Source organism: Cuculus canorus, chromosome 14, assembly GCF_017976375.1.
Source record: "Cuculus canorus isolate bCucCan1 chromosome 14, bCucCan1.pri, whole genome shotgun sequence".
NCBI classification, from domain to species: domain Eukaryota; kingdom Metazoa; phylum Chordata; class Aves; order Cuculiformes; family Cuculidae; genus Cuculus; species Cuculus canorus.
In genome coordinates this window covers 12,680,818-12,705,204 of record NC_071414.1, presented here as the reverse complement: position 1 = coordinate 12,705,204, position 24,387 = coordinate 12,680,818, and the positions used below count along the sequence as shown (strand labels likewise).

The 24,387-nt window shown below is 42.6% G+C and overlaps 1 protein-coding gene across 2 annotated transcripts; it reads right to left on the bottom strand.

The window, feature by feature from the left end:
- Positions 1-1,581: 1,581 nt before the first annotated feature.
- Positions 1,582-22,912, bottom strand: LOC104063093 (T cell immunoglobulin and mucin domain containing 4). 2 transcript variants are annotated; one of them, XM_054079851.1, is made up of 8 exons: positions 22,795-22,912; positions 18,454-18,798; positions 16,912-17,346; positions 15,854-15,943; positions 12,795-12,847; positions 12,081-12,162; positions 3,841-3,944; positions 1,582-2,460 (listed from the first exon to the last, which is right to left on the bottom strand). In XM_054079851.1, exons 1-8 carry the CDS (start codon positions 22,841-22,843, stop codon positions 2,287-2,289), a joined length of 1,332 nt encoding a protein of 443 aa, XP_053935826.1. In that variant the 5' UTR covers positions 22,844-22,912; the 3' UTR covers positions 1,582-2,286. The 2 variants fall into 2 exon arrangements, with proteins under 2 accessions (XP_053935826.1, XP_053935827.1); XM_054079852.1 differs by lacking the exons at positions 1,582-2,460; positions 3,841-3,944 and adding exons at positions 9,920-10,529; positions 11,577-11,607.
- Between the last annotated feature and the right edge of the window lie 1,475 nt (positions 22,913-24,387).

Genomic DNA, 24,387 nt, shown 5'->3' with positions numbered 1-24,387 from the left:
TGTGGGTTCTTTTTAAAGAATAATAGACACAGCTGCCCTCATAATCTAAACTTGTGAAATGTCTGAATATTATTCTTGAAACTCCAAGTTCAAGGCCTTGACAGTTATCTTCTAGTGCTGGAAGTCAACTAAGTCATGGATTACAGTATGATTTCATGGAGGGGAAAGGTTGGTGGTAGATTAGTAGCATTGTGGAGATATTAGATTTGTGAAAGGAAAATTCTTCACAAAGATACTCCAAAACCAGCAACCACTTTTGATGAAAGCAAACAAAGAGCAAAGTAAAAATAGTCTCCTTGGAAGCTTTCAAAAAGTAAAACGTAATTTGGCACACAATGCCTTGAGACTAAATTCCTCTGTCCACTGTTTTGGTTTGGAGGAGCAATGTGCCCAGCAGTGCGTGCAGATTGCATGAGTCAGTGCAGCAGGTGCCAATTTGGATAAGTTCCCACCTAGAGGAGCCAAAGAGGGGGTAAAACAGCATTTTAGGTGAGAAAAATAGAAGCTTGGTTACTTTCTTTTGCTGTGGGAGACAGTTTGCAAGCAAACCCTTGAAAGCAAGTGTTGACTTTTTGTTGGCTCTCCCATCTCCAGAGGGATTGGTCCCCCAATGGACACATCATCCACGCACAACATCCATGCAGAAGTTGCTGCGGAGTTGCAAGGTATCCAACGCTTCTCCCCTGTCCACAGAGCCATCCCACAGCACTCTCTCACCTGTCAGGATAGACACATGCTGGCAATTCATAAAGGCAACTCACTATAGCAAACCTTGCTGTTCACAAGATTTGAGAGACAAGTGGGTAACACTTTAAGACCAAACATAACACAAAAGGCTGGTAGGAAGGTCTGCCAGGGCAGCGCAGCGCATCCTCATGTCCCCAGAGTTGATGTCCAGCTTCAATGCCAGCCACATGCCAATTGCCAGGACAGGACAAGCTGTGGTCTTCTTTGGACCACAGAGGACTCTTTGCTGGTACCTTTTTAGGAAGGAAGGATAGGTGAAAATAAGTCTAATGGGATTTCCACTGCAAGCCAGTGCGGGTTGTCAGGGCACAAAAGAAGAAACAGACACACATGGGACAGCAGCGAATCCACAGGCTCTAGGAGCTCTCTTGCCAACATAGAAATACTTCATTTTACCTCTAAGTTATGATGTCTGCATTTAGTATTCATTGCCATGTCACCGATCCTCATGAATTCCTCCCATGTGCGTGTGCCTCTCTCATCCATTTCTATCAGCATCCCACTGCAATTTATTATTCGTTAAGAATTAATAGACACTTGGAAGTATAATGTTACATTTTTCTCTTATCTTCTGGTGCTCAGAAGGATTTCATGCAGCAGATCAAGCATTAAATCTGTCATGTAAACACATTATTTTGTCATGTAATGCATTATGATCGCACACTACCAGGAGAATGAAGAGCACTTAATGGTTTGTGTTTGATGTGTACTGTCAACAAAACTCAGGAAGAATTTATAAGGTGTAGTAGTTTAATGAGTACCTCTTTAATAGAGTTTGCCGTATCATTCAAAATTGTGGCTTTACAGGAAACATGTGATATAATGAATTTCAATGTGAATTATAAAGCTCAATCTAGATCTCAGGCCCCTACACAGCAAAGATAACAAGATCCAAGGAGCTGTTTATAAGCAATAAATCATGACATTTTCCCTTTTTCTCTTGGAATATTCCTCTCTCCTTCATTAGGTTTTATGAAGCTGCAGGCATCATGTCTGAAAGTGCCATCCAGTATCTTTGCATCACAATATTAATTTCTTCTGTAGAATAACTCAGCTATAGACAGGAAATGAATGAACTAGAGAAGAGGGAAGAATGAGCTGATAAATGTGAACTCTACCAAACACCCAGCCACTGGCAAGCCTGGCAAAGTTTCAAGGAAAAGAAATCAACATAGATCTAGGTAAGGGCGTGAGAAAAATGCAGTAGGTGGAGAGCAAGGGGGAAATCTCATCCTAGCAGACTCCTAACAAAAGCCTTACACACCTGACAAGAAGTATCACAATAACAGCACAAAAAGTGCAAAAGTCCGAGCACAGATGGGTATTCCCTCTTTCTTCCTCCAGGTGCTGGGAGCACCTCCCGCACAGCTTGACAAAACTAATGGGATGCAATGCGATAAGATAAACCCCAGGCAGAAGCCAGAAGACAAATCACCGCCCCAGTGTTAGCCCACAGAAGAGCTGGACAAGCAGTGTTGATGCTGCAGAAAGGGAGGCCCTGTAGCTTCCTAGCATCTTGTTTCCAGTATTAAGATTTGTTTACACTATTCTTGCGACAGCACTGTCACAGGACCTCCCAGGCTTTGTAATCCATACATCCACCTTGGACGTATGGACAAGCTTGATAAACCAGCTCTGTTTCTCTTCAGCAGTTGAGGGGGTTTGTTCCCTGTGAAGTCTGTCTGAAGCAGGCAACCACAGCAGATCCAGCTCCTGGGGAAAACAGAGGCACTTAGTCACCACCCTCAGCTGTGGCCTTTGTGTTCATCCTTCCTGTGTGATGGGAAGAAGGGATCAGGCTGTCCAGAAACAGCACTGAACTTCACCATCATTTGCCTCTCATTCCAGATTTATGAATCATAGAATAGTTTGGGTTGGAAGGGACCTCGAAGGTCATCCAGTTCCAAGCCCCTGGCCATGGACAGGGGCACCTCCCATTGGACCAGGTCGCTCCAGGCCTCATCCATGACTGGTTCATTTAATTGCCTTCTGCAAGTTCCAGGTCCTCTTCAGGCTTCAGTTCTCTACCATCCCCCCTCTGTGCTGTGATACTACCACCATAGACCCTGTTAGAATTATTCAGATCGATGATGCTGATTGCGTCCAGAGCGTGACCATTAACATCGGAGACCCTATGTGGAACAAGCTTGTCAGAAGTGCTGGTAGCCTGAGAAAACTGGCATAAATCAGCAGGTTGATGACATCTTTGCCCACAGCTGACAAGCTAGCTTTCTGCAGAGACAATGTGATACACTTGACTAGACCTCTTTACTTGGTAGCCTACTGCAGTCTTAACTATTATTGATGCAACTGGGAAAAAAAAGTCACTTTTAAAAAACTAGAATGACACAGACATTGTGTCCTAGAGAAGGACATGGAGACCTGATCCTACCTCAGATATAATCCACTCCTATTAGGTTCCGAGATAGCCGTGCTCCTCAGCACTGGTCCAGCTAAGACAGAGCCTACACATCTGACAAGGCAATGACGTTTTATAGACTAAGGACATTTTCCCTGATGATGCTATTTATCCTCAGCATACTGTCAAAGCCACACAGCACACACAAAGCCCAATACAGTGAGTCTCTATCATATGGGTCTGGCATAGTCAGCACATATTTAGCAACGACCACCTGAGTTCTGAAATTTCCGCATAAAGAATATCCACCACCTTCCCCTGGGCAAGCTGGATCACCTTCTAAACCAGTCTTATCCTCCCTCTCATGACTATGAAGGGAACCAAAGGTAACCACATACCAATTGGATCCAAGTCAGAGCTTCCCTTGACCTCATGGTGTGCAGTTCACAGAACAGTGTCTTAAAACCCTCTCTTCAGAGGGCTTGGGTTAGAATTCCTCCAGACCTGATACAATTAAATGCACTAAGTTATTAATATTAACAAGATTCACTGCTCCCCATTTACAAATGATTTGCATTTTTATGCATTCTTTTAGCATGGATCATCACGAATTTCTTTGGTATTCATGAGGTTGCAATTTGTGTATTTCCATAATTACCTCATCATATTCTCCATTAGATAATGGACCAAGGGCATAAAACACCAAGCAGAATTCAAAAGTAGCATTGACTCACCATTCCATTGAAAAACTGAACTCCTCTTGTCCTTGAAGTAGAACGCACAGGAAAGCCCTGGGAAAGAGCTCTGCCCCAGCATGGGCTGAAGTTTGCAGGGTGAACTGGAAAAAAAAAAATAAAAATTCATATATTCATACTTGATTGTTACAATCTATAGGAGTTTCCCTACTACCTGTACTAAGATCTATTGATAAGTTCTCTGCACACCTCCCTTGGGCTTAAAAGGACTATACCATGTGCATCGCAAACTAAGAAGTCACAATCACTTCCGTTCCACAATTTTTGAAGTAGGACACACCCAAGATCTGAAGGGTTCACACAAACACCTTCTGCCCACAGGTCCAAAAGTGGCTTGGACAAACAGTCCCTCACTCCAGGACGCAGCCATGGCCTCCCCTAAGGGAAAGTTTGTGTCCAAAACTAACCCATTCCAAATGCCATGGATTATTCAGTAGTGCTCTAGAACAGATGAATTTTGTGTACATAAAATCCTTTTTGCGTACTCAGGAATGGATATGAACAGATTTAAAATTAACAGGCTTAGTTCACTGCTAGGCAAGTGATCTGAAATATTCAATAAATAATTCATCCCAGCAACATACATCACTGTGCAGCCTGGTCTGTGACGCAGACCATGTCAGGAGGGGTCTCACTTTGTGAAAGAGAGACAACTTAATTCAGTGCGAAGTGAATAATCCAAAATCCTATAAATGATTCATCAGTGGATTAAAAGCTATAGATTCCTCCATAGAAATTCTCTGCCCTGCATTAAATATGCAGGTGATTTTGTGGTGTGTATTAACTACTGGATGGCTTAGTTGAGCGTGATACCAGCTCTGGTGCTTAAGAGCAACTTTGAAGTCATGAATCTTCATTAGACGTACATCTAAGCATTGAAAGGGGTTACTTTCAAGGATTCAAGGTTCCCTAACATCAGCAGATTTACAGAACACACACTAGTACATAGGCAAGGAGAGCGAAGTCCTGGTATTTTTTGGTTGAGAAAACATATCTATAGAGAAGAGTTATTCCCTGGTTCAGATTACATACTCTACTCCTGTTTTCCTAAGAATTTTTTTTAAAAAAAAAATAATCACACACACACAATCATTTCATTTTTCCTAAATATATTCTTTAAAACCCTGTATTTTTGTAACAGCAGTAGAACATGCAGTTTCTTTCCTTTTTAAGAAAAAGTGCCATTTTGGGAAATGAACTATTTCCTTTCCCCTTGGAGAAGGCTCAGTGCTTAAAAGGCTAAAGTAAGTCAGTGAACTTATACCAGGAAATATTTCCCAACACCCTTCTCGTTGATCCTTCCAACAGTTTTTGCACTTTGCGGTTTGCATCCATCTTCCCAGTGTTCCTGTGGTGTCCTATATCAGCTTCAAATCACCGGGATCTCTTAAACTGAGCCTGCTCTGAGGTAAAGGAGATAAGACTTCCTAACAAAGGATTCTCTATGGGAAGCCTCACTTTAATCTCAGCAGCTCTCTTAGTTCTGAGCTCTCCTCAGAGTGATCGTTCTGAGGGCCCCTTACCAAGATCACAACCCTTTCTCATGAGCTTGAGAACAAGAGGGAGTGGGTGCAGAGATGAGCTACGGGATGGTTAAAAGTTGACATTTCTTTTGCCAAGTCATCGCTGCCACAGTGTGATTGCAGAAGCTGCCGAGTCTTGGATTTTAGGTTTTAATTAGCAAGAGAAATCAAAGCCACGCTGCTCCCAGTTAGGGTTAAATATCAGTGGGAAGAGGAAATAAAAACCAAGGCCACCACGGCCTCAGAGGCACAAGAAAACCAGGATGTAACTGTGACTTGCAGGGAACTGTATTGCTAGAAGGCACATGAGCTGGAGCCCAGGCCAAGCGTGCCAAAAGCTTGCCTTGGAGGAGCCACAAGCGGAGCTCCTAGCCGGGAACTCCATCACCACTGGAGGAGGCTGCACTTATTCTGCTTGGTGGCAGCAAATTTGCATCACCTTTACAGCCTCTTTTAACCACTCCAGCTGTTTTTCTGTTCTGTCTCTGTGGCTCAGTTTTGCCATCTGCTGTCATGTCTGCAGCAACATGTCCTGTTTCCTCTTTCTATCAGGCTAAAATTTTCCACTTTTTCATGCATTCATCTCACACAGTGCAGTTATCTCTGTTCTTTCCCCAAGTCCCATGATGTTATTTATTCTTATTTCTAATTTCCCACGTACTGAGCCACATTCTTCCCGTCTGCTTGCTCTTTCTTAAGCCTCAATTAGATTCCACCTTTGGAACCCAGAGATTTATTTATATTAACCTTAAAAAATGCCTAGAAAAGCACATTGAGGCCAAGAAACAAACGCAAAAACATAATGAATTTTGCTACTGAGATGGAAAAGGACCATCAGAGCAGTCAGCTCCAGTGAAGTCTATTAAGAGAGGTCTCTTATTAATCTCAGAATGATATTTAATTCATTCCTCTGGTTTTTCTTTAAAGGATTTGTATTCCTAACTCAGCCCTTGCCTTTTTTTTTTTTCATATATCTTCCTGTTTTCTCATTAGCCAATCCCATGTCCCAGAATATTCACATCTCCCTTTTTAATTGCTTTTCTGTACCTCCTCCATAATAATTGGGTAGTTCAGTCATTATCTCTCCACGTCAGACCTTCTTTACCCAGTTTAATCGGTCATTGTGACACAGACAATTGTCCACAAAGTACTGGGGTCCCGTGAAAATTATTACTTGGACCTAAAGCTATTATAAATCCTTCATTAATTAACCACCTTGCTCCATGAAGCAAAGCCACACTCCCCAGATACAATACTATTTAGGCTTGACGTGGACTCTGAGCAAACAAAAACCTACTTTGCTCTAGTTACAGGCCCCCAGCGCAAGCCCATAAATGCTGTAGTAACTCCAGCAGTTGAGGGCACTCGGAAGAGGCACTAAACGTGGATGATTTCAGGTCTTAGCGCTGGGCAGTGTGAGAGGTGGCAGGAGGCAAGGTCTGGGAGGACTGTAGTTTTGGGGAAATGGATGGCAGTTTTAAAACAAATGGTTTTGCCATTGTTGGCAGCTCTCTGGGAGATACAAAAGGCCACAGCGAAGGTGTCCATGAGCAGACTCCGCAGGGAGACCTGCATCAGCGGGTTCAATGGACAGCAACAAGTTGAAGCATAGCAACTCCTAAGGAAAACTGCACCCCACAACACGAGACCACAAACCTCACAGCACTGCCGGGGCCAGGCTGCCTTTTGCCAAAGGTTTCCCAAGCTGAAGCACTGGTCCCTACAGGGCTTTGCAGCTCATAGCCTCTGTATTTTTTTAAGCTGCTGATCAGAGAATTTTCTTGGCTGCAATACTTTATCTTTTCTCAGGTGCACTTCTTTGCCTTCCAAGATAAAAGTCTTTATTTTTAAGACTAACATTTCCAGATACTAACAACATACTCTCCAACAGTCTTTTCTTTCTAAAAATCTGCTGCTTTCATTCAGTTTTTCTTCACTAGACCCAGAAACTGCATTCCAGGGCTTCAGCTGCTTTTAGAAAACAGCATCTCTTTTTCCTCCAGCTATATTTTAAAAGGCTCCCTTTGACCTTTCACTGAACATACTAACAGCCAGGGTCAGCTCAGAAATTACTTCACTATATTTTCATTTAAACCCTCCCAGATTCCTCACTTCCAATTGCCACGCTAAGCCCAAACCTCAGTCTCAGTAACTGGGGTAGATAAAAAGATAAATAAAAATGCTCAGCGATGTAAGTTACACTACAGCTTCCCTATAGCATTTCTGGGCTGCATTTCCACATGGCTGATCAGATCAAACTCACTTTGTTGGCTCCTATTTCTTCTACCCTCGTGCAGCTCCTCATAACAGATCCTTCATGTCCAGCCAGCACCACAACACACGTGCTAGAACTTTCCTTGGAAAGAGCCAGCCTTGATCTAAAGAAGTTATTGGTGCAGAGCTAACTAATAAGAGCAAATGGATTTATTCAGCCCTGCCAATAGGAAGCTGCAATGAAAATACTGCTGCCTTAATTAGCAAATTAGCAGGTTTACTGAAGGGGGGAGGGGAGATTGTTTCTGACTTCTTTTTTTTTTTTTTTAAAGGTGTACATCAAAACTGTTTGGAGGTTTTATTCCCTTTTTATTCCTTACAGATTTGTGCGGGATTCATGTCTAGAAGCAGAGCTGATCACTAGGGCCCCAGGCTCGGCACATACTATGTGTACTGGCAGACAGACCAACCAGCATGGCGCAGACACAGATCTCAGTTGAGCAAACCCAACCTGGGAGCCTGAAGGCCACATCCCCTCTTTGGGGACTCTCCTCTGCCTCACCCGGTATTGCCAGACCAGAGTGCGCTGTAGGGTGCTGAACCCAGGCGAGACTGAGAGGGATCCCAAAGAGGAACCTCCTCTGCCTCCCCTTAACTCATGGCCCATGAGAAGTCGCTGTGGAGTCAAAAAGTCTCGCCGCAGCCCTGAGCATGACTAGCGGGGAAGTCCAGAGCTGGCCCACAAAGTTTTAATCTGATCAAATGCTATTCCCACAATGCGCTCTTACTTCAAGTTGTTGCTGCCCAGAGATGCCATAGCAGGGACTGGTGAACTTGAGGCAACAGAGATGACAAACTGTGCCTTCTGCCATGCCATTCCCATAGTCACTGTAGTAGAGTTGGTGAGGATCCCAATGACATACTCAAAAGCTCTGCAGCATATCCCACAGATGATCCCACAGCCTCCGTGGCCAGTCCCACTTCGCTAATGCCCCCAGGCTGATTATCAACTGAGTCTGTTTTTTAAAGCCTAGATCTCAACCCAGCTGAAAGACAAGCAAAAGCTCCTTCAGAAAGAATGCTGTTAGCGTAGTGAAATGACAGGCTTTCCTCTGCCGTGAATTGCCAATCTGCCTCACGGCTGCTCGAAGGCTCCAGTTTTCTCAGCTGAGTAGAAGACAAGGCTAGTGCTGCAGAGCTGTCGTTGTGGCAGCATTTACAGGGCTTCAGGAGAACAGGGACGATTTCAGGCTTCTGTGGACTGTTCTGTGCTGCCAACAGCACCATCTCCTGCTCAGGGCCAAGCCGAGGTCCATGGCATGGAGCTGGGCCGCTCTTCTGTGCTAACCACACGTGTGCCCCATGCAGCCCACGGTGTCCAAACCATCTCCATCCTCAGGGTCAGCTCTAAGCATAACACAGCTGAGCAGCTAAACAGCCACAGCCTGCTTGCCAGCTCTGTGATGCCAAAGTCCTAGGAATAAAGAGTCAGGTTCTGCCAGTCCCCCTGAGGATGAGACAGGAGCATGGAGCAGCTTGTTGTTGCAAAGAAGGACTGGGGACAAATGCTGTCCCCAGCAGCAGCAGCAGCAACATTCTCCCTCACAGCCCTTCTGTCTCACTAGAAGTAGCAGAAGGTAAATACCTCTCTTTATCTCTTCTTGTTCTTCACCGGTTTTATTGTTCCCAGAGCCTTTTCGTGGACATCACAGGATTTTTGCCTATGCTGCTCAGAAAGACTGAGGTGGTTCTCCCATTTCCCCTTGGCACCTCAAGGGAGAGCCAAGTTTCTAAGATGTGGTGGCTGTACTCTGCATTGCGCTTCTCATCTGAACTTCTCTAAAAGATAAATATGCAGCACTAGTGGGACTGGGCACGCCAGTCTCATCCATGCTAAACACAGCCAGCCAGCACCATGCTAACCCGTGAGTGGGTGCTGGGGCCCTAAACGAAGCAACCTGGAGTTGCGGGTCTGTCCCGTCAAGCAGAATGCTCCACAAGAGCTGCTGGTTTTTGCAGGTCATTGTTGTGAGGACCAAAAGGCAACTCCAAAAAAAAATTACTAGGCATCCTCCGTGTACATTGATGGGGGAAACATGGATTTACAAGTGAGTGGTATGGGGGTTTGTGGGATAGAAAAATTTCCCTGCAAGTTGGTCACCTCTGAAAATGCTGCAGTGCTTCTTTGGGGAGCTGAGACAGCACACCGGTCATTTCAATACCTGGGGAATAACCAACTCCTGTTCAAATGCCTTAGGATGTGGCATAAAAAATACAATTGCTAGCGGTAAATTACAAAGTTTATTAACATAGTCTCCAAGGGTCACTCAAATGTGCTGAATCACAGGCAGCATTGGTACCCCTTAAGTAATCTGCATTTTTGATTCATACTCGCAGCATTCTTGCGGCTTAATTTTCCCCTTGATTACAAAAAAGCAATAAGAACTGTATTTGCTGGGGTTTTTTTCCTTTTTCTTTTGGCAATTTGAGGTTAGGCAGCATTCCACATTATTTCTTCTCTCTTCTGTTCCTCACAGTATAAGTTGTATTCAAGGAAGAGCATTAGTAAAAACAGAGAAAACCAAACTCGGTTTTGTGACATGGTATTAGTAAAAAGGCAGACGCCAGAAACACCTATGAATAACGCATAAAGCACCTTCTCAAAGAAGCTTCTTTATATAATGAGTTTTAAAGGTGACATGGCAAAGTTTGAGTAAAGATTTTAAATTTCCACAGTTAAAGCTTTGGTCTTTGGCTTACACCCATTGATATTTTGAGGGCTCATAAGCATCTCTCAACGCAGCATGAAACAGGCCCTTTTTATTTTCCATGGCATCTACAGATGATGTAGCAGTTCTTCACAGGTTAAAAATGCTATTTTCTCCTTCAGCGCCACTGAAAACTTTTTCAAGGTCTTCCTCTGGTCTTAAGCTGTAGTGAAAAGCATAAATCACTATGGATGGGACAAAAGCACATTGCTGCTTCTGACCATCCTTTCTTATCTGGAACACCAGGCAATTCCTATTAAAACAGTTATCAGGAGCTACTGAATCCATTAACTTCAATGGTTCAATGCCTACTTTTTGCACCAGAGAAATATTTACCTTGTTTGTGTTCTTGTAAGGGATAGGAAAAGGCTGTTCAGATCTTATAGTGGCAGCTGTAGGGTTACCACCATGGAATTCAGAAAGAGTCCTGGCCTCCAGTCCTTATCTCCAAGGGGAAGTATGCAGCGAGGGACCACCTACCATTGGCAAATTAGCGAATCTGCCTTTGGCAGAGGGATGATACTTCACTGGACTACCCTGTGGTTTGTCTAGAGAAAATCTTTTTTTCAAGATAATCCACAAGACATGAGTTAGGCCTACAGAGGGCATAACTCCTCATATCACCATAGTTCAAATCTGCCTCAAAACAATCAACTCAGTGATCACCTCAGATAGTTCAATGTCACCCAAGGGGAGTGTTGGAGGGTGCGGTGGCCCCATGACAGCTGGAAGATTTATCTAGTGGTTTGCTGCACTAATGCTATGAGCCCTTCATGGGCTCTATTCTTTGAGTATCAGCATGGATTTCCACTCCATGAAGGAATGTCCGTAAATCTGTTTCTGAGCAATCATTTTGCTCATTGTTCATCATGACCATTTATCTCTTCATTTCTTAAAAATAACCCTACCAGGATCATGCCCTGGTATCTGACCAAAGAATAAAATAAGTTAGGTACTTCCTTAAGCTTGGGTCACTACGTAACAGTAAGTACCAGCTGCTGAAAGTTCTCCAGTGTTCTGGATGTCTGCTCATTCCTATATAAAAGGAGTATCCAGGAACCACTGTTTGATTTTCTAAGGTGAAGTTATCTGAAGCTTGCTCAGCAGCACAAGCAAATACTAAGCTCGTTACTATCAGTGGCCAATACCTTCCTGCTTCTCAGAAAAAAATACTTTGGAACTTTTAATAGGAAATTACAAAATGTATTACCTTTTTATTATAAGCTTCTTTGTGTGTTTACCTGGAAGCAAAATAATATTAACGTCACAATTGCAAAAAGATATCTATAATTCTAATGAATCCATCAAATAAGTTCAGAAGCAAAAGATAGCAAGTTGCAAAATTTCTGTGGGCTAAGCAGGAAAGAAAGGATCTCATTCTGACTTAAGTTACACCAGTGTCTGTCAGGAGCAATTCCAGGAAACTATTGGAACACATTCCTAAAGCAAGAGTAAACAAGATGAGCCAGACCTGCAGCAAGTGAGTGAACAGGTTCTTTGCACTGGCTTCCTCCTGCTGCATCCCCACCAGCTCATGCTCCCTGGTCTCCTCATGGTGACATAGTCTTGGAGTAAAGGACAGTAGCTTCCATAAAATGAATGGAGTGCTGACACAGGGATCATGGCAGATTTACCAGATTAACCAGGGATACAGAAGGATGTCTGCACTACACCAGCATTAAAAACATTAATCAATGTGCTCAGGGATACTTACGTTTCCAAAACAACGAAAGCATCAGTATGAAAAGAATGAACACCAGTACGAGACAGGCGATTAGAATGGCATAGACGGGAAACTGGGAGAAGAGAAAAACTGAAAATTATTTAGAAGCATGTTTACTTCAGATCTATTCGCACAGAAGTGGGTTGCCTGAGTGGCTAAGAAGTCTGAAATATCTGCAATGCGCTGGAGTTTGCAACTGTTTTCTGAGCTTGCCTCTACAAATTATGAAGACACATCAGACTGATCGTGATAAACAACATTAATTACCTGATAAGTATATAAAGTGTCTTCTTCTAAGGCACTTGGCCCCAGATTCACCTCACTTAACATGAACTTCTTAATAAGATGTCAAAAGTAGGAACTTAGTCACTCTCATCCTTCTCTTAAGTGGAGGCAGGGAAGCAGAACAACTCTCCTAAATTGTCTTATTCCTGGTCAGACCTCGAGGGCGCTACCTCTGCCTGTCTTACAGGGGTGTTGAGGGGGGGAGGTTTTTCTGAAGAGCCCAAGCCAGATGGGATGGGCTCAGACTTTGGCTCTATCAACTATAAAGATGAATAGATGATTCCTGAGCTCCTAAACAAAAGCTCAAGCTACTGTTTGCAAACACTGTCCCTTTCCCATGAATACATTGAAAATCACTACAATGTCCTGCTGCCTGCTGGCTTCTAGCTAAACACTCTTGAAACATAAAGGAAATTTTACCTTATCTCTTTTATCATCATGTCCAGCCTTGCCACTTGAACTTGCTGGAATCTCTGAAAATAAAACAGATCAAAATTATTACTGGCATGGGCACATGAAGGAATGAGGGCCACTGTGGTCACCACCGCGGTCGCCACTGCAGTGGCCACTGCTTTATTTAAGGAGTAATGAACTCTCAGGGAATGAGAAAAATCTGTCCCTGAGAAGAAGAAATAAAGCACCTTGCAGCCAAAAGGGAACAATCTGTTTCTACCACAAATGGTGTATCAGGCAGTCATTGAGAAATATCAGTCTCCGTCGAGGAAAGAAGCTTCCCAGGGACAACTCATGAAACAAGGCAGTAGATACTCGTCTGCTGTGAAGGAGTTTTCACTTCTGTAAGAATGATAAGATCTCGTACAGAGCAGAGGTGGTAAAAAAGGTACAAGTCTAAGTGGAGGATTTGCCTAGTTGAGTTGTGGTCAGACTTACATGTGATTGCAGTTTTTGAAAGCTACATTAGATCTGAAGACCACAGTAAACAACTTTACATTCAGATGATTTACCACAGATTAAAGAAAGCTCTATGAAGGAGACGCATTTTTTTTTTATCTATAGAGATGAACTAAATGAATACTGAAGAACTCTTGCAGCAAAATTTTCTGCTGTTATACTCCAATCCTAATCTTTTACTTTTGCTGTTGAATTTAAAGTCATAAAAAGTTAATCTAGGCTTCAGCCTTGGTTCATCTACATGCTACTCATGCTACAAAGTACTGAAGTATTAAAGTATTTGGAGCTGTGAATCTGCCACAGGAAGCACCCAATATTTAGCAGCATCTTAAAAACATAAGAGCCACTCAACTCAGTGAATCAAAACCTCAGCTTACATCTCATTAGAAGAAAGCTCCTATGTCTTTGATCATATCTTAATGTATAAAAAGACTGTGATGAGTAGTGTTTCCAAATGTTTGACAAAAGAACCACCACGAAGTCCCCATCTGAGCAAAAGGTACCAGGGACAGGATGAGTCATTTGTTGAGGCATGTATATGTAACACACTTGTGCCCAAGACCGCAGCCAAAGGAAACTTCATATGCATGAGACACCCAGAATGTCACATGGTGATGGGGTGATGAGATGGTCACAAATAATCCCCTTAGAAAAAAAAATTGCTTTTGTCTGTTATTTTTTAACATTTCAGAGTACATAATCCAGTGAATACCCTAGTCTGCCTCAAATTTCCCAGTTCTGATCAGCTCTCTACAAGAGCTGAGTTGATTTGTCTCTGGGTATCAAATAATGTGCTTGCATTTTATCAATGACATGGACAGGGTACAGATAGCTCATATATATGCAACTGTAGGCAGAAGCTGGGAAGGGAAGAAGAGTTCTGTAGTTCGGTAGAACCACCCCAAACACAAGAAGTGCTTCTCTCACTCTAACATGCATGTTCCACAAGTCAAAATTAAACTTTCTGGCAGCATGACAGCCTGGCTGATGGGAGCAACTACTGCTGCTTCCTTTCCTCGCCTGAGGGAGCAAGAGGTCTCTTCAGAGTTTGAAGCATGGTAGGCTTTAGTGGGGTTGTTGCTGGGGGAAAGCAGGCAAAGATCAAAAAGAAGCTAAACCATAGCCCAGTTAGCAGGAACCAACCACCCAGCAAACCCTACCTATTTGGCAAGAATTGTATTTAGAGATGGAGAGGTTTCTGAACCATGGGTTTCTCTTCCAGCTACTGTGTTGATATTAATACAGAGTCCAGCAATGTGTTCGCCTTTCCTTCCCTTACAATGAGGCTGACGTTGGTCCATTTAGTGCATTATTTCACAGAGTAAAAGGAGACAGAGTCAAGAACTTAACTTGGTCTATGGCCGTTACTAGACAGTGCTCAGCTATGCCGCAGCATTTTCACACATTATGACAGTTTGGCTCTCGGAAATAGCATGACAGAAGTTTTACATGAGTGGGAGTGTATATGACTCACACAAGAGCGGCGTATTTTCTGCTATTACTTTTGTTGTGGTTCTTTCTAGTCCACAGTCACAACTTAAGTTGCCCCCAGAATCCTGGAGCTAAGGCCTTTTGGAAAACTACCTACTTATCATGTCAGAATACGGGCATTATCCAGAACTATATCAGAAAGATGACAAGTGAGACAGGGATTAGAAACCCTCACAAATGCTCAAGAGACCGGTTTAGTCTCTTCTGTGAGCGTTTCTCAGTGGCATTAAGGAACAATTTCCGAAAGTCTATCTCTGCTGTAAGGCTCCAGGTCTAGCAACGAAGACCTGCCAAAATCTAAATACTGTGTTTTCAAGGAAGAAGTGATTCTTGGCATCAGTTGAAACTAAAAGGACTCTCTTGACAGCTAAATATGACATGTCATCCTGGAATTTTAACTCTACTTTTTAAAAATCTTCATTTGAGGGCATCTGGTGGGCAGATTATCACACCTAAATAACTTGAGCCATTCTACTTTTATACTTGACAGAGAGGCATACAGTACAAACTCTATTTAAGTTTGTTCATTTCCCACGTATGGTATGATTTCGTATACCAGTTCCTTTTCTCTTGAAGGAATGTCTGGTAGTTATGGTAATTGACTGATGCTTTCCATCATGACAAAGGGCCAATGTTGAGCACTGGAGACCTGAGCCTGCAGCCACACCCAGCTGAACATAGTCAGTGAGGTTCAAAGCTCACAACACTCAAGGAGGATTTAAAATGGAAAGCTCAGTGAATTCACAGTGATGACAAATTGGATATCTGAGAATACAGCTTGGATGGTGACAAAGACCGATTCTTAACTTCTCTCAGACCTGAGATATCGACAGTAGTAAGTGACTCAAAATTTACTTCCTTGGGAGGCTTAAAAACGTGTTTTTCTCAGCTGTAGCTACATCCTGATTTCAAACAATTTCTGTGTGGACCCCAGATGCCTCCTATTTCCAGACACAGTGAATGGCTCCCAGTATATATTTGGTACACTCTGAAGGATAGTCAATACTTCTGTTTATGACAACTTCTTAATTTCTCTGAACACGTAACTTCTGACTCTGCAACATCACCCTACTCACCTGCAGTTGGCAGATCTTCCACCACGAGAGAAGTGTCAGCATTTTCAGTTACTTCTGCAGTCAAAAGCGTACTTGGGAATTCAGTATTCACTGAAACAAAGTCAAAAGTAATGCTTATAAAGATCACAGATTAGAGAAGTCCTCACATGGTGTTCAAAATTGCTTGCACAGTTCTGCACCTGCAGCTAAGAGGTGAAAATCTACACCTCAGTTTTCACATCTGCAGCTCATCCTACTCAGATAACTGACGCACACCACTAGCATGGCCAGTGGTCAGACATTTCAGCTGTTCGGCTATCAATGTAATTAATTGTTACCAAGTTTAACTGGGGCACACTGTTATGGCTGGAAGACTACAGATGATACTAAAATGCTGTCCTCAATGGTGCAGGTGAGAAAGAACTTCAAGTGATAGAAGACCCGAGAAAGGCACAAAAGTCAGGCTTACATGCAGACATCAATCTGTAGAAAAGAAATCATTGATGTGGACAAAGCGGCAACCTAGGAATGGTTAGGATAATAAGAGGTCACTCTGATCAACTAAATAATAATAATAATAACAGCAACAACAACAGCCTTTTTAAGGGATGACAATGTAAGTAGTTGATTTTAACCATGTTTTGAATTCTCACTGACTTTATTACTCTAGCAGAATATGTCCTAAATTAATCTTTCTAGCAGGTCATTTCACTTGTCTTTCTCAAAGCAAGAAAAAAATCTAATGTTAAGTTGAGTAAATCTCACTCCATCCCAGATGCAGTACTTTGTCTTTATTTCTGTTGTACTTCATGAGGTTTCTGTCACATTATTTCTCCACCCTGCTAAAACTCCCCTGAATGCAAGCCCAACTCTCTGTTAACACGGCCATTCACCCCAGTCTGGCATCATCTACAACAGCTGATCTGTGTTTCCTTAAATCTACTGAGACATACCTATAGGCACCTTGGAGAAAACTTCTCAGCTACAAATATAACCATCTGGAGAGTCTCTGTGATGTGTGAGTGAGGTTAACACACACCATCTCTGTTACACAGAAAGAAAGTATTTGCAGTGGTTACCCTTTGTGCCTCCAGGAAGAGGGACAGACTCCGCTGAGCAGAACAGGTCATCTTCTTCAGTCCTCATGTCAGCTGCTTGGAAACCAGTTGAAAAGTCTGGGAGAGCACTGGTAATCACCATAGTTTCAGGGAAAGTGTCTTTTGTTGTCACAGCAAATGTTGGAGGAACAATGGTCTCCAGTGTAGTTACTGCCGGAGACACAGTGGGTGAAGTTATTGCTTCGGGGATGGGGGTTGACAGGAGGACAGCAGTCTCTGCTGTTGTTTGATGGTCAGTGGGTGCAGTTGTTGCTGGGGGGAAGGTAGTTGTTAGGAGGACAGCGGTCTTTGCTGTTGCTTGATGACCAGAGGTTGCTTGGGGAGAAAAAGTTGTTTTCCTGAAAGGTGTTGGGGAAACTGCAGCCTTTGTTGTGGTGGTTCTCAACACTGGAGGGGCTGCACAGAAAAAAAAGATAAACTAGAGAAAGGCTAAATCAGAGCATTCACAACCAACACTGAGGAAAGCCAACCCAGAAAAGAATGAAAACTATCTGGCTGCTAAAACACTGAGAATGAAGGTGGGAGAGTCACTATTCTAAAAGTTTTTTAATTAACAGAAAACATGTCCCAGCCAGAACAATTCCTAGATTTACAGCTTTCTTTTTTTTTTTTTGGTAGGTCTCAAACACACCTTCTGGTCACAGATGAACTCTTACAGAAACAGAAGAGCCAGAAGCTTGTGTGGCAGAACCCCAAAACTTGCAAATTTATGATTTTTCTTTTCAATGCCCTCATAAAAATAAAGTAGTTCAATTTCCAGCTACAAGCTTCTTGCTATTATTTTAAACTAGTCTTTTTTTTATGAACTGTTGAGTATGTTGCCTTCAGACTCAGGGACAGACATGGAATTGCAGCATTTCCCCCCCACTCTCCTGTTACATCCCTTACAACAGTCATTCAAGAGTTCTATGTAGCTCCTAAGCACCCTGTAAAAGTCAGGAAAAAAATGCATTTCAGTAGCGTGGAGGGTGAGTACCATCTCTTTTCCCATGTTTTGCAATGTTTTTCAGCCTCTTCTTGACTTTGTAAGACACTTACATTATCCTGCACATCAGCAAAATAATAGGAAGGAGAAAAAGTCCTTCTAGACTCTGAGACACAATTTCTAAATACAGGAGTCTCCTCACGACACGAACCAAACAAAAGATTTTTTGTTAATGGGGTGAACACTAAATGAAAAACTGAATTTTACGTCAAGGCTTCTTCAAATCTCTCTTTTAATTCCATCAGCTTTTAAAATGCCAGATATAGCTACACAATAAAGAAATAAATACTTAATTTCAAAGGGAAAAAAATATAAAAGTTACTATTTTCTTGGCAAAACTGCTCATTGAATGCAGTTCAAATTGGCAACTGGTTGCAGACAGCATTCAAAAACTATGTAATTTAAAGAAAAACACTTTTTGCTAAAAAAGAAAAAGCAGAGGTAAAGTCCATCTTTAACCTCGTATCCAGTGAGAGAGTTCCCCTTACTGATGGTGTCACAAGGGCCCCCAAACTCACCTCTGACCACCTCCAGCTGTACGTTCTTTTTGATGTCATTGAACCAGCCCGGGATCTCCACACGGCAGCAGTATGTACCTGCATCTCCTGCCATCACTTTCCCAATGGTGAGGGACACATCTCCGTAGGAAATATGGCCCTGAAGATTGTATCTCGGAGATTTTCTGTACGTCACTCTATTCCCAGCAGTGTGCAGAATTTTGTTATTGCACTTGGAATTTGGGCACGGGCCTCTGCCCCAGCACATATCAGAGATGTCCTTTTTTCGTGCCACCTGGTAGGAGCAAGGCAACGTAACAGGTTGGCCTATTATTCCTCTAACAACGTCTTCGGATGCAGCGTGGGCTGTCAAGGAAGAACAAGAAAAGATGAGTGTCGGCAGTCTTTGGTGCACTATGTTACCTATGCAACACAAGCAGACAGGAAAAGAAACACTCCTGTCTGCAGACAGGCCATATTTCCCGATTCCCTGAGCCTTCCTCAGCAGCCAGTGGCAACCAATGGTCCAGGGCACAATGGGTGACAGTCAGGAGCTCGCAGCCACTGGCTTGCTGCTGCTCTGGCCCCAGCCAGCTGCTCACGAAACACATCACTTGCATCAAACACGCCATGAGCGAATCTCAGGTCTGCCACTGGCAGCCAAAGTGCAGACTGGACTTGTGAAAAAGGGGTCTCTGCTCTCATCCCATCTCCTATCCTAAGAGACTGTTCGAAAATTGCTCAGAAACCTGGTGTGAAAAACATCTGGTTTTCCCAGCCCACCATCAGCTCCTTCAAAAAAGAAATGCAGTCGTAGTTGCCTTTCACTGACATTCTTCATGTCAGGGTCCAAAATATCTATTCATGTGTGAAATTCGCCTAATTAAGCTGGCAAAGAAATGGGATCTGTCTATGGGAACCTGTTCTCAGAAAGTGTACTGATTTTTCAGTTTCTGAGCAAGCCCTGCCAGTATCCTACTTACCTTGCAGACTACTGTGCACATAGAAGCTTTAAAATCTAGTGTTATACTGACATTAAAAAGGTCATATGCATGCTTTCCTTGTGCTCTTCATGACCAGCTGTATTTAGTGTTTGCTGTCAATACATATCTTAGCACCCGGTTCGAATCTTTGCTATGTATCGTTCCCTCTTAACAGTCCATGCAGTTCCCAAATGGCCCTAAGAGGAATTTCTAACCTAAAAGCTCAACGTATGGGAACATTTTCTAGTCCAGGGCACAACCAGGAGGGAACAGTCTGGTGCCTTATGCCTTCCTTCTCCTTCCTCTCTTTCCTTCCTTCCTTCTTTCCTTCTTTCTTTAATAAGCTCAGGGTTCTGCTTCTTTCAAAGAGAAGAGCAGGCAAACTTTCATGTCAATTTTCATGTAAACCTTTTCTGGTTTACATTCATCTAGTCTGTATTGGTCCTCCTATCTTGTTGCCTTTTCTCCCCCTGTTATCACTTACATACATAACCGAGGGACCTACAGAACATCCAGATCTGGTCCTCCACTGCAGCAAGAGGATTCTCCTGCAGATCTGATGTCTCATGACCAGCTTGTTTACCTCGAAGAGGACTTACAGCAGTTGCTGCTGTTATCACCAGCTTTGGCCTTGGTTTGCCAAACAATTCTGTTTTGCCAGCTATTTCAATGCCTTTTCTTTTTGGCACGACTCCCAGATAGCAAACAGATGCTTCCAGCTATGTCCATGTCTCTTTTGTTTTGTCTTTAATGGACTATTCCCCAGGTGAGGTTTCAGTCTGTGGCAGGCTGCCTCATGACTTGTTATTGCAATGACATTTCAGCTTCATTACTGCTTACCCCACTGGCAAGATAAGCCAACTTGTTCAGGTTTCCACAGCTCCAAACACTAAAAGAGTAGAGGCAGACAAAATTACATGCAATACAGTGTGAAGGGCAGAAGCTTTTGCAGTGAAATGAAGGTAGGATGCGCCAAGAAATGAATTCCTGAATACAGGATAAGGCTTTGCAAGATGACTGCTTGTTTTATTCCTTGGAAAGGGTAGATTCATTTGCCTCGTTACAGCAAAACAAACAGAATAAAACAATTCATCTAGTTGACCTTGAAAGTATTCCTAGGGGCGCAGGGGTTAGTCACTGAGCAGGTTAACATGTGTTTTCAGGTCACCCCAACAAAGGTGTACTATTCCTTGAGTTAAGGTTACTGCTGATTGAGGAGAAATGCACTAATTTTCTTTTCTTATTTCATCACAGTCCTGCACAGCGCAAAGGAAGATTCATTAAGCAATGCTATAACAAATGAAACTTTGCCTTCTCTTCTCTTTGAAAGAAGCAGAGCCCTGAGCTTCTCAAAGAAAGAAAGAAAGAAGAAGGAAGGCACAAGGCACCAGAGTGTCTCCAGTGCAGTTTCCCAACAGCATTGGTGCTACGAAGTTACAGGTTTTGCAGTTTCAAATCCCCTTTTAATTTACGTTACGCTAATGTTGTTAACATCTGCCTGCACTGCAGGTTGGTTTGGAAAGTCTCAGTGCTGCAACAGCCTGGATTCAACAGTGTGAACCTCTGAAAGGGCTAAATAACTTCCTTCCCAAGTGCAGCCTATTCCACAGACATTTTCTGAAAGAAATAGGAATCAAGACTGAATTATCTAGTCTCTGAAATTAAGAGATTCCTGGCACTGTTATATTGTGATACCCTAGTCTTATTTTGAGAGGAATCCTACCCTTGCCGATAGCAGGGTCCCTCCTAGGCATCCAAATTTAACCCAAGGCACGCTGAGCATCAACTATGCTTGAGTAGTCCCACTGAAGTCAGTGAGGTTTGCCATTCTACATCCTTAATCCAAGAGAGAAATGGACTCCAGATGTTCAGTGTATCTTCCAAGATAGAAATGGGTATTTTTAACTGTTCAGATCATACAGATAGACACAAATTTAATTATAGTCTCTCTTGAACCCTCAGTGACCCCAATAGGTGGTGTAGTGTTCCCGTAGACCGGTCATTCAACAGACAAAGGCATACAGCCTCCAGCCAAGGCAGCTGCTTGAAAAAGGATTTTTTTTTCTGGGATCTATTTCTGGAATAATTTTCCTTCTTTGTAGAAGCTACTTGGCATCTTTTCCCTAGCAACACTGTTTATTTCTTCTTGAACCTTCTGTACTGATGAAATTACAGAGAAAATGACTGATAAAAATGAAAGAAGCTTTTAATTGCCCACTCCGCTGATCTCAAGACTACCCATTCTCAGCACTGAGCCAGCACTGAGGTAACAAAAACTCATTCTCAGCCTTCTGTAGCTCTTACATAAGAAAGGTTTTGAAAATAAGACTCAATGGAGGAGAGTACCTCCAATTTATTTTGAGGCTGAAAGTAAGGCAGGGAGAGAGCACCCCTGTTTCTTCTGCCAAGACTGGCAAAAGACAAAAAATATTATGGAATTCCCTGGACTACAGGAAAGTGTCAGCAAAATCCCACTCACAGCAGACACCGTGAAGGTCTCAATGGGGCACAAATCACCTCTTGCCCCCCCAGTGTATCCTGCTGCTAACCAAACTTTTCCACCAATTTTCAGGCAATTTAAGAACATTGCAGCTTCTGTAGATGTTATACATAATATTTCATCCTGGTACATGTTATCCAATTAATACTTAGTCATCTGAGACAATTTCCTGAAATGCTTCAGTGATTTAAAAGTACAACTCCCATGAGGAGCTCGTTGGCCACGGAAAGTAGGTGAACTCACATTCCTGAGCTATCTCAGACAATTTGGAAACTGCACTACTGGTGCCTAAATGTGCATCCAGAAACGTAGTGGATACTAACCACGCTTGCAAGACCCAGCCTCGCAAGTTTCCTTTCTTTGACTCTATCTTTTTCAGGACTGAGATTTTAGATGAATATTTAAGAGTAAAAGGAGAGTAATCTCCAGCCATGCTTTCCCATACTCAGTTCATAGCAGCAGAGAGCCCCCAGAGCTTCAGAAAATCCTTTCTTTGTTGTATATATACATTCATTACTCTGTCAATATTTCAGTTCCCTGGCCTGAGCTTTGTCAGCACTGTAGCGTGGTGGAGAGAAAGACGAAGAAGCAAAGCCAGCAGTACGCAGTCAAAAATAGTAAATAAATAATATAGTTGGGGGGGGACAGGGAAACTAACCAAGTCTATACACAGATGAAACCACAAATATTTCTAAAAAGAAAGAAAAAATATCCAAATTTGATCAGTATTAACTCTGTAAGTTAAGAAAAAAAAATATGGTCTGTATGCAATTATGAACTTTTTCACTGTTTTGTTTTCACAAAACAAGTGTCATTCTTTTTAATTTTGCAAAATTTTTATTTTCTTAGCAAGCACACAAAAAGCAGGTGAAGACTCACCTATAAAGGTCTGTATCATAATCCACAGAAGGAGCACAAAATGAGACATTTTAGCTGATGGAGACTCCAGGGCAGCAAGGAGAGAAAGCTAGACCTTACGCTTTCCAGAAATGCTGAGTGAGCCCCACTGACGTGTTTTTTCTCCACTTCCAGATTTTATGTACCACAACTGCTTCTTTCCTACACTTCCAGATAGAAGCTGGACAAAAGAGGTGATTCTCCAGCTGCGTTTAGCAATGGTACAGCCTCACGTGGAGTATTCTGTGCAGTTTAGGACCCCACAGTTTAAGAATGATACTAAGGCCCTTGAATGTTTCCAGAGGAGACCAAGAAAACTGGTGAAAAGGCTGGAAGGCATGTCCGATGGGGGGTGGCTGGGAACTCTGGGTTTGTCTAGTTTGGAGAAAAGGAGGCTGAGGGGCAACCTCATTGCTCTCTAAAGCTTCCTGAGGAGGGAAAATGAAGAGGGACGTGCTGGCCTCTTCTCTCTGGCATCTAGTGGTACGACTCGTGGGAATGGTTCAAAGCTGCACCAGCGGAGGTTTAGACTGGGCATTGGGAAGTATTTCTTTAGTGAGAGGGGAGTCAAACACTGGAACAGGCTTCCTAGAGAGCTGGCCGATGCCCCAGGCCTTTCAGTACTTAAGAGGTATTTGGACAACACCCTTAACAACACACTTTAACTTTTGGTCAGCCTTGAATTGGTCAGGCAGTTGGACTAGATGATAGTTGAAGACCCCTTCCAACTGAGCTATTCTATTCTATCTTACTCTATTCTACTCCATTTTGTCCTATTCTCTTTTTCCCTTCCAAGATACTCAGCATGGCATTGCCACTAGAAATTTCAATATTTTATTTGTTTTACTTTTCCATGGAACTCGTTACCATTCCATGGTGCTGAGCTGCAAGAACAAGATCTGTGTTTTTACACTTCTAAACATTTGGCTTAGTCTCCACTTTTGACTTTGTTCTCGCTTACTTCTCATTTTCAGACTTTGTTTTCACTTACATTTTCTTTATCCCTTCATTTCCCTTGGGTCTGCCTTCTACTTGAAGATCGCTCTCTTTCTTTCCGTGGCTTCATGTTTTCTACTTGCAAAGACAGCCTTGGGAGAATGTTCACAAATGTTTTCTCACCAAAACAATGTCCTTCCCAAAAATCTGCATTACCTCCTCCAAGAAATATTTTTTACTCTTTCTGACTTCTTTCACTTTCAGAGTAATTTATAAAGAAGTTCTCTGGGAGTTATTCTCTGGAAAAGAGGAGTAATAAGCAAAAGTAATTCAGGGCATTAAGGCCAGGAATGAAGAAGTGCAGATAGATAAAATTCTGTGCAAATAAACATAGTATGACACAAACAGGAGAGCAAATCCAAGTTCAAATAATAAAATGATGGGCTCTAACTAGATATTACGCTGTCAGGAATGAGATTTTGGGCTTATTATGAGTAGTCAAGACCACAAAAATATCCTCCTCTGCTTGGCAGCATTAAAAAAAAAGCAAGTACAATTTCAGCAGTTATTAGTAAAGCCATAGAAAACAAAGCAGAGGACAGCATTACACACTGTACAAATCTACCTGGGACCCTACGT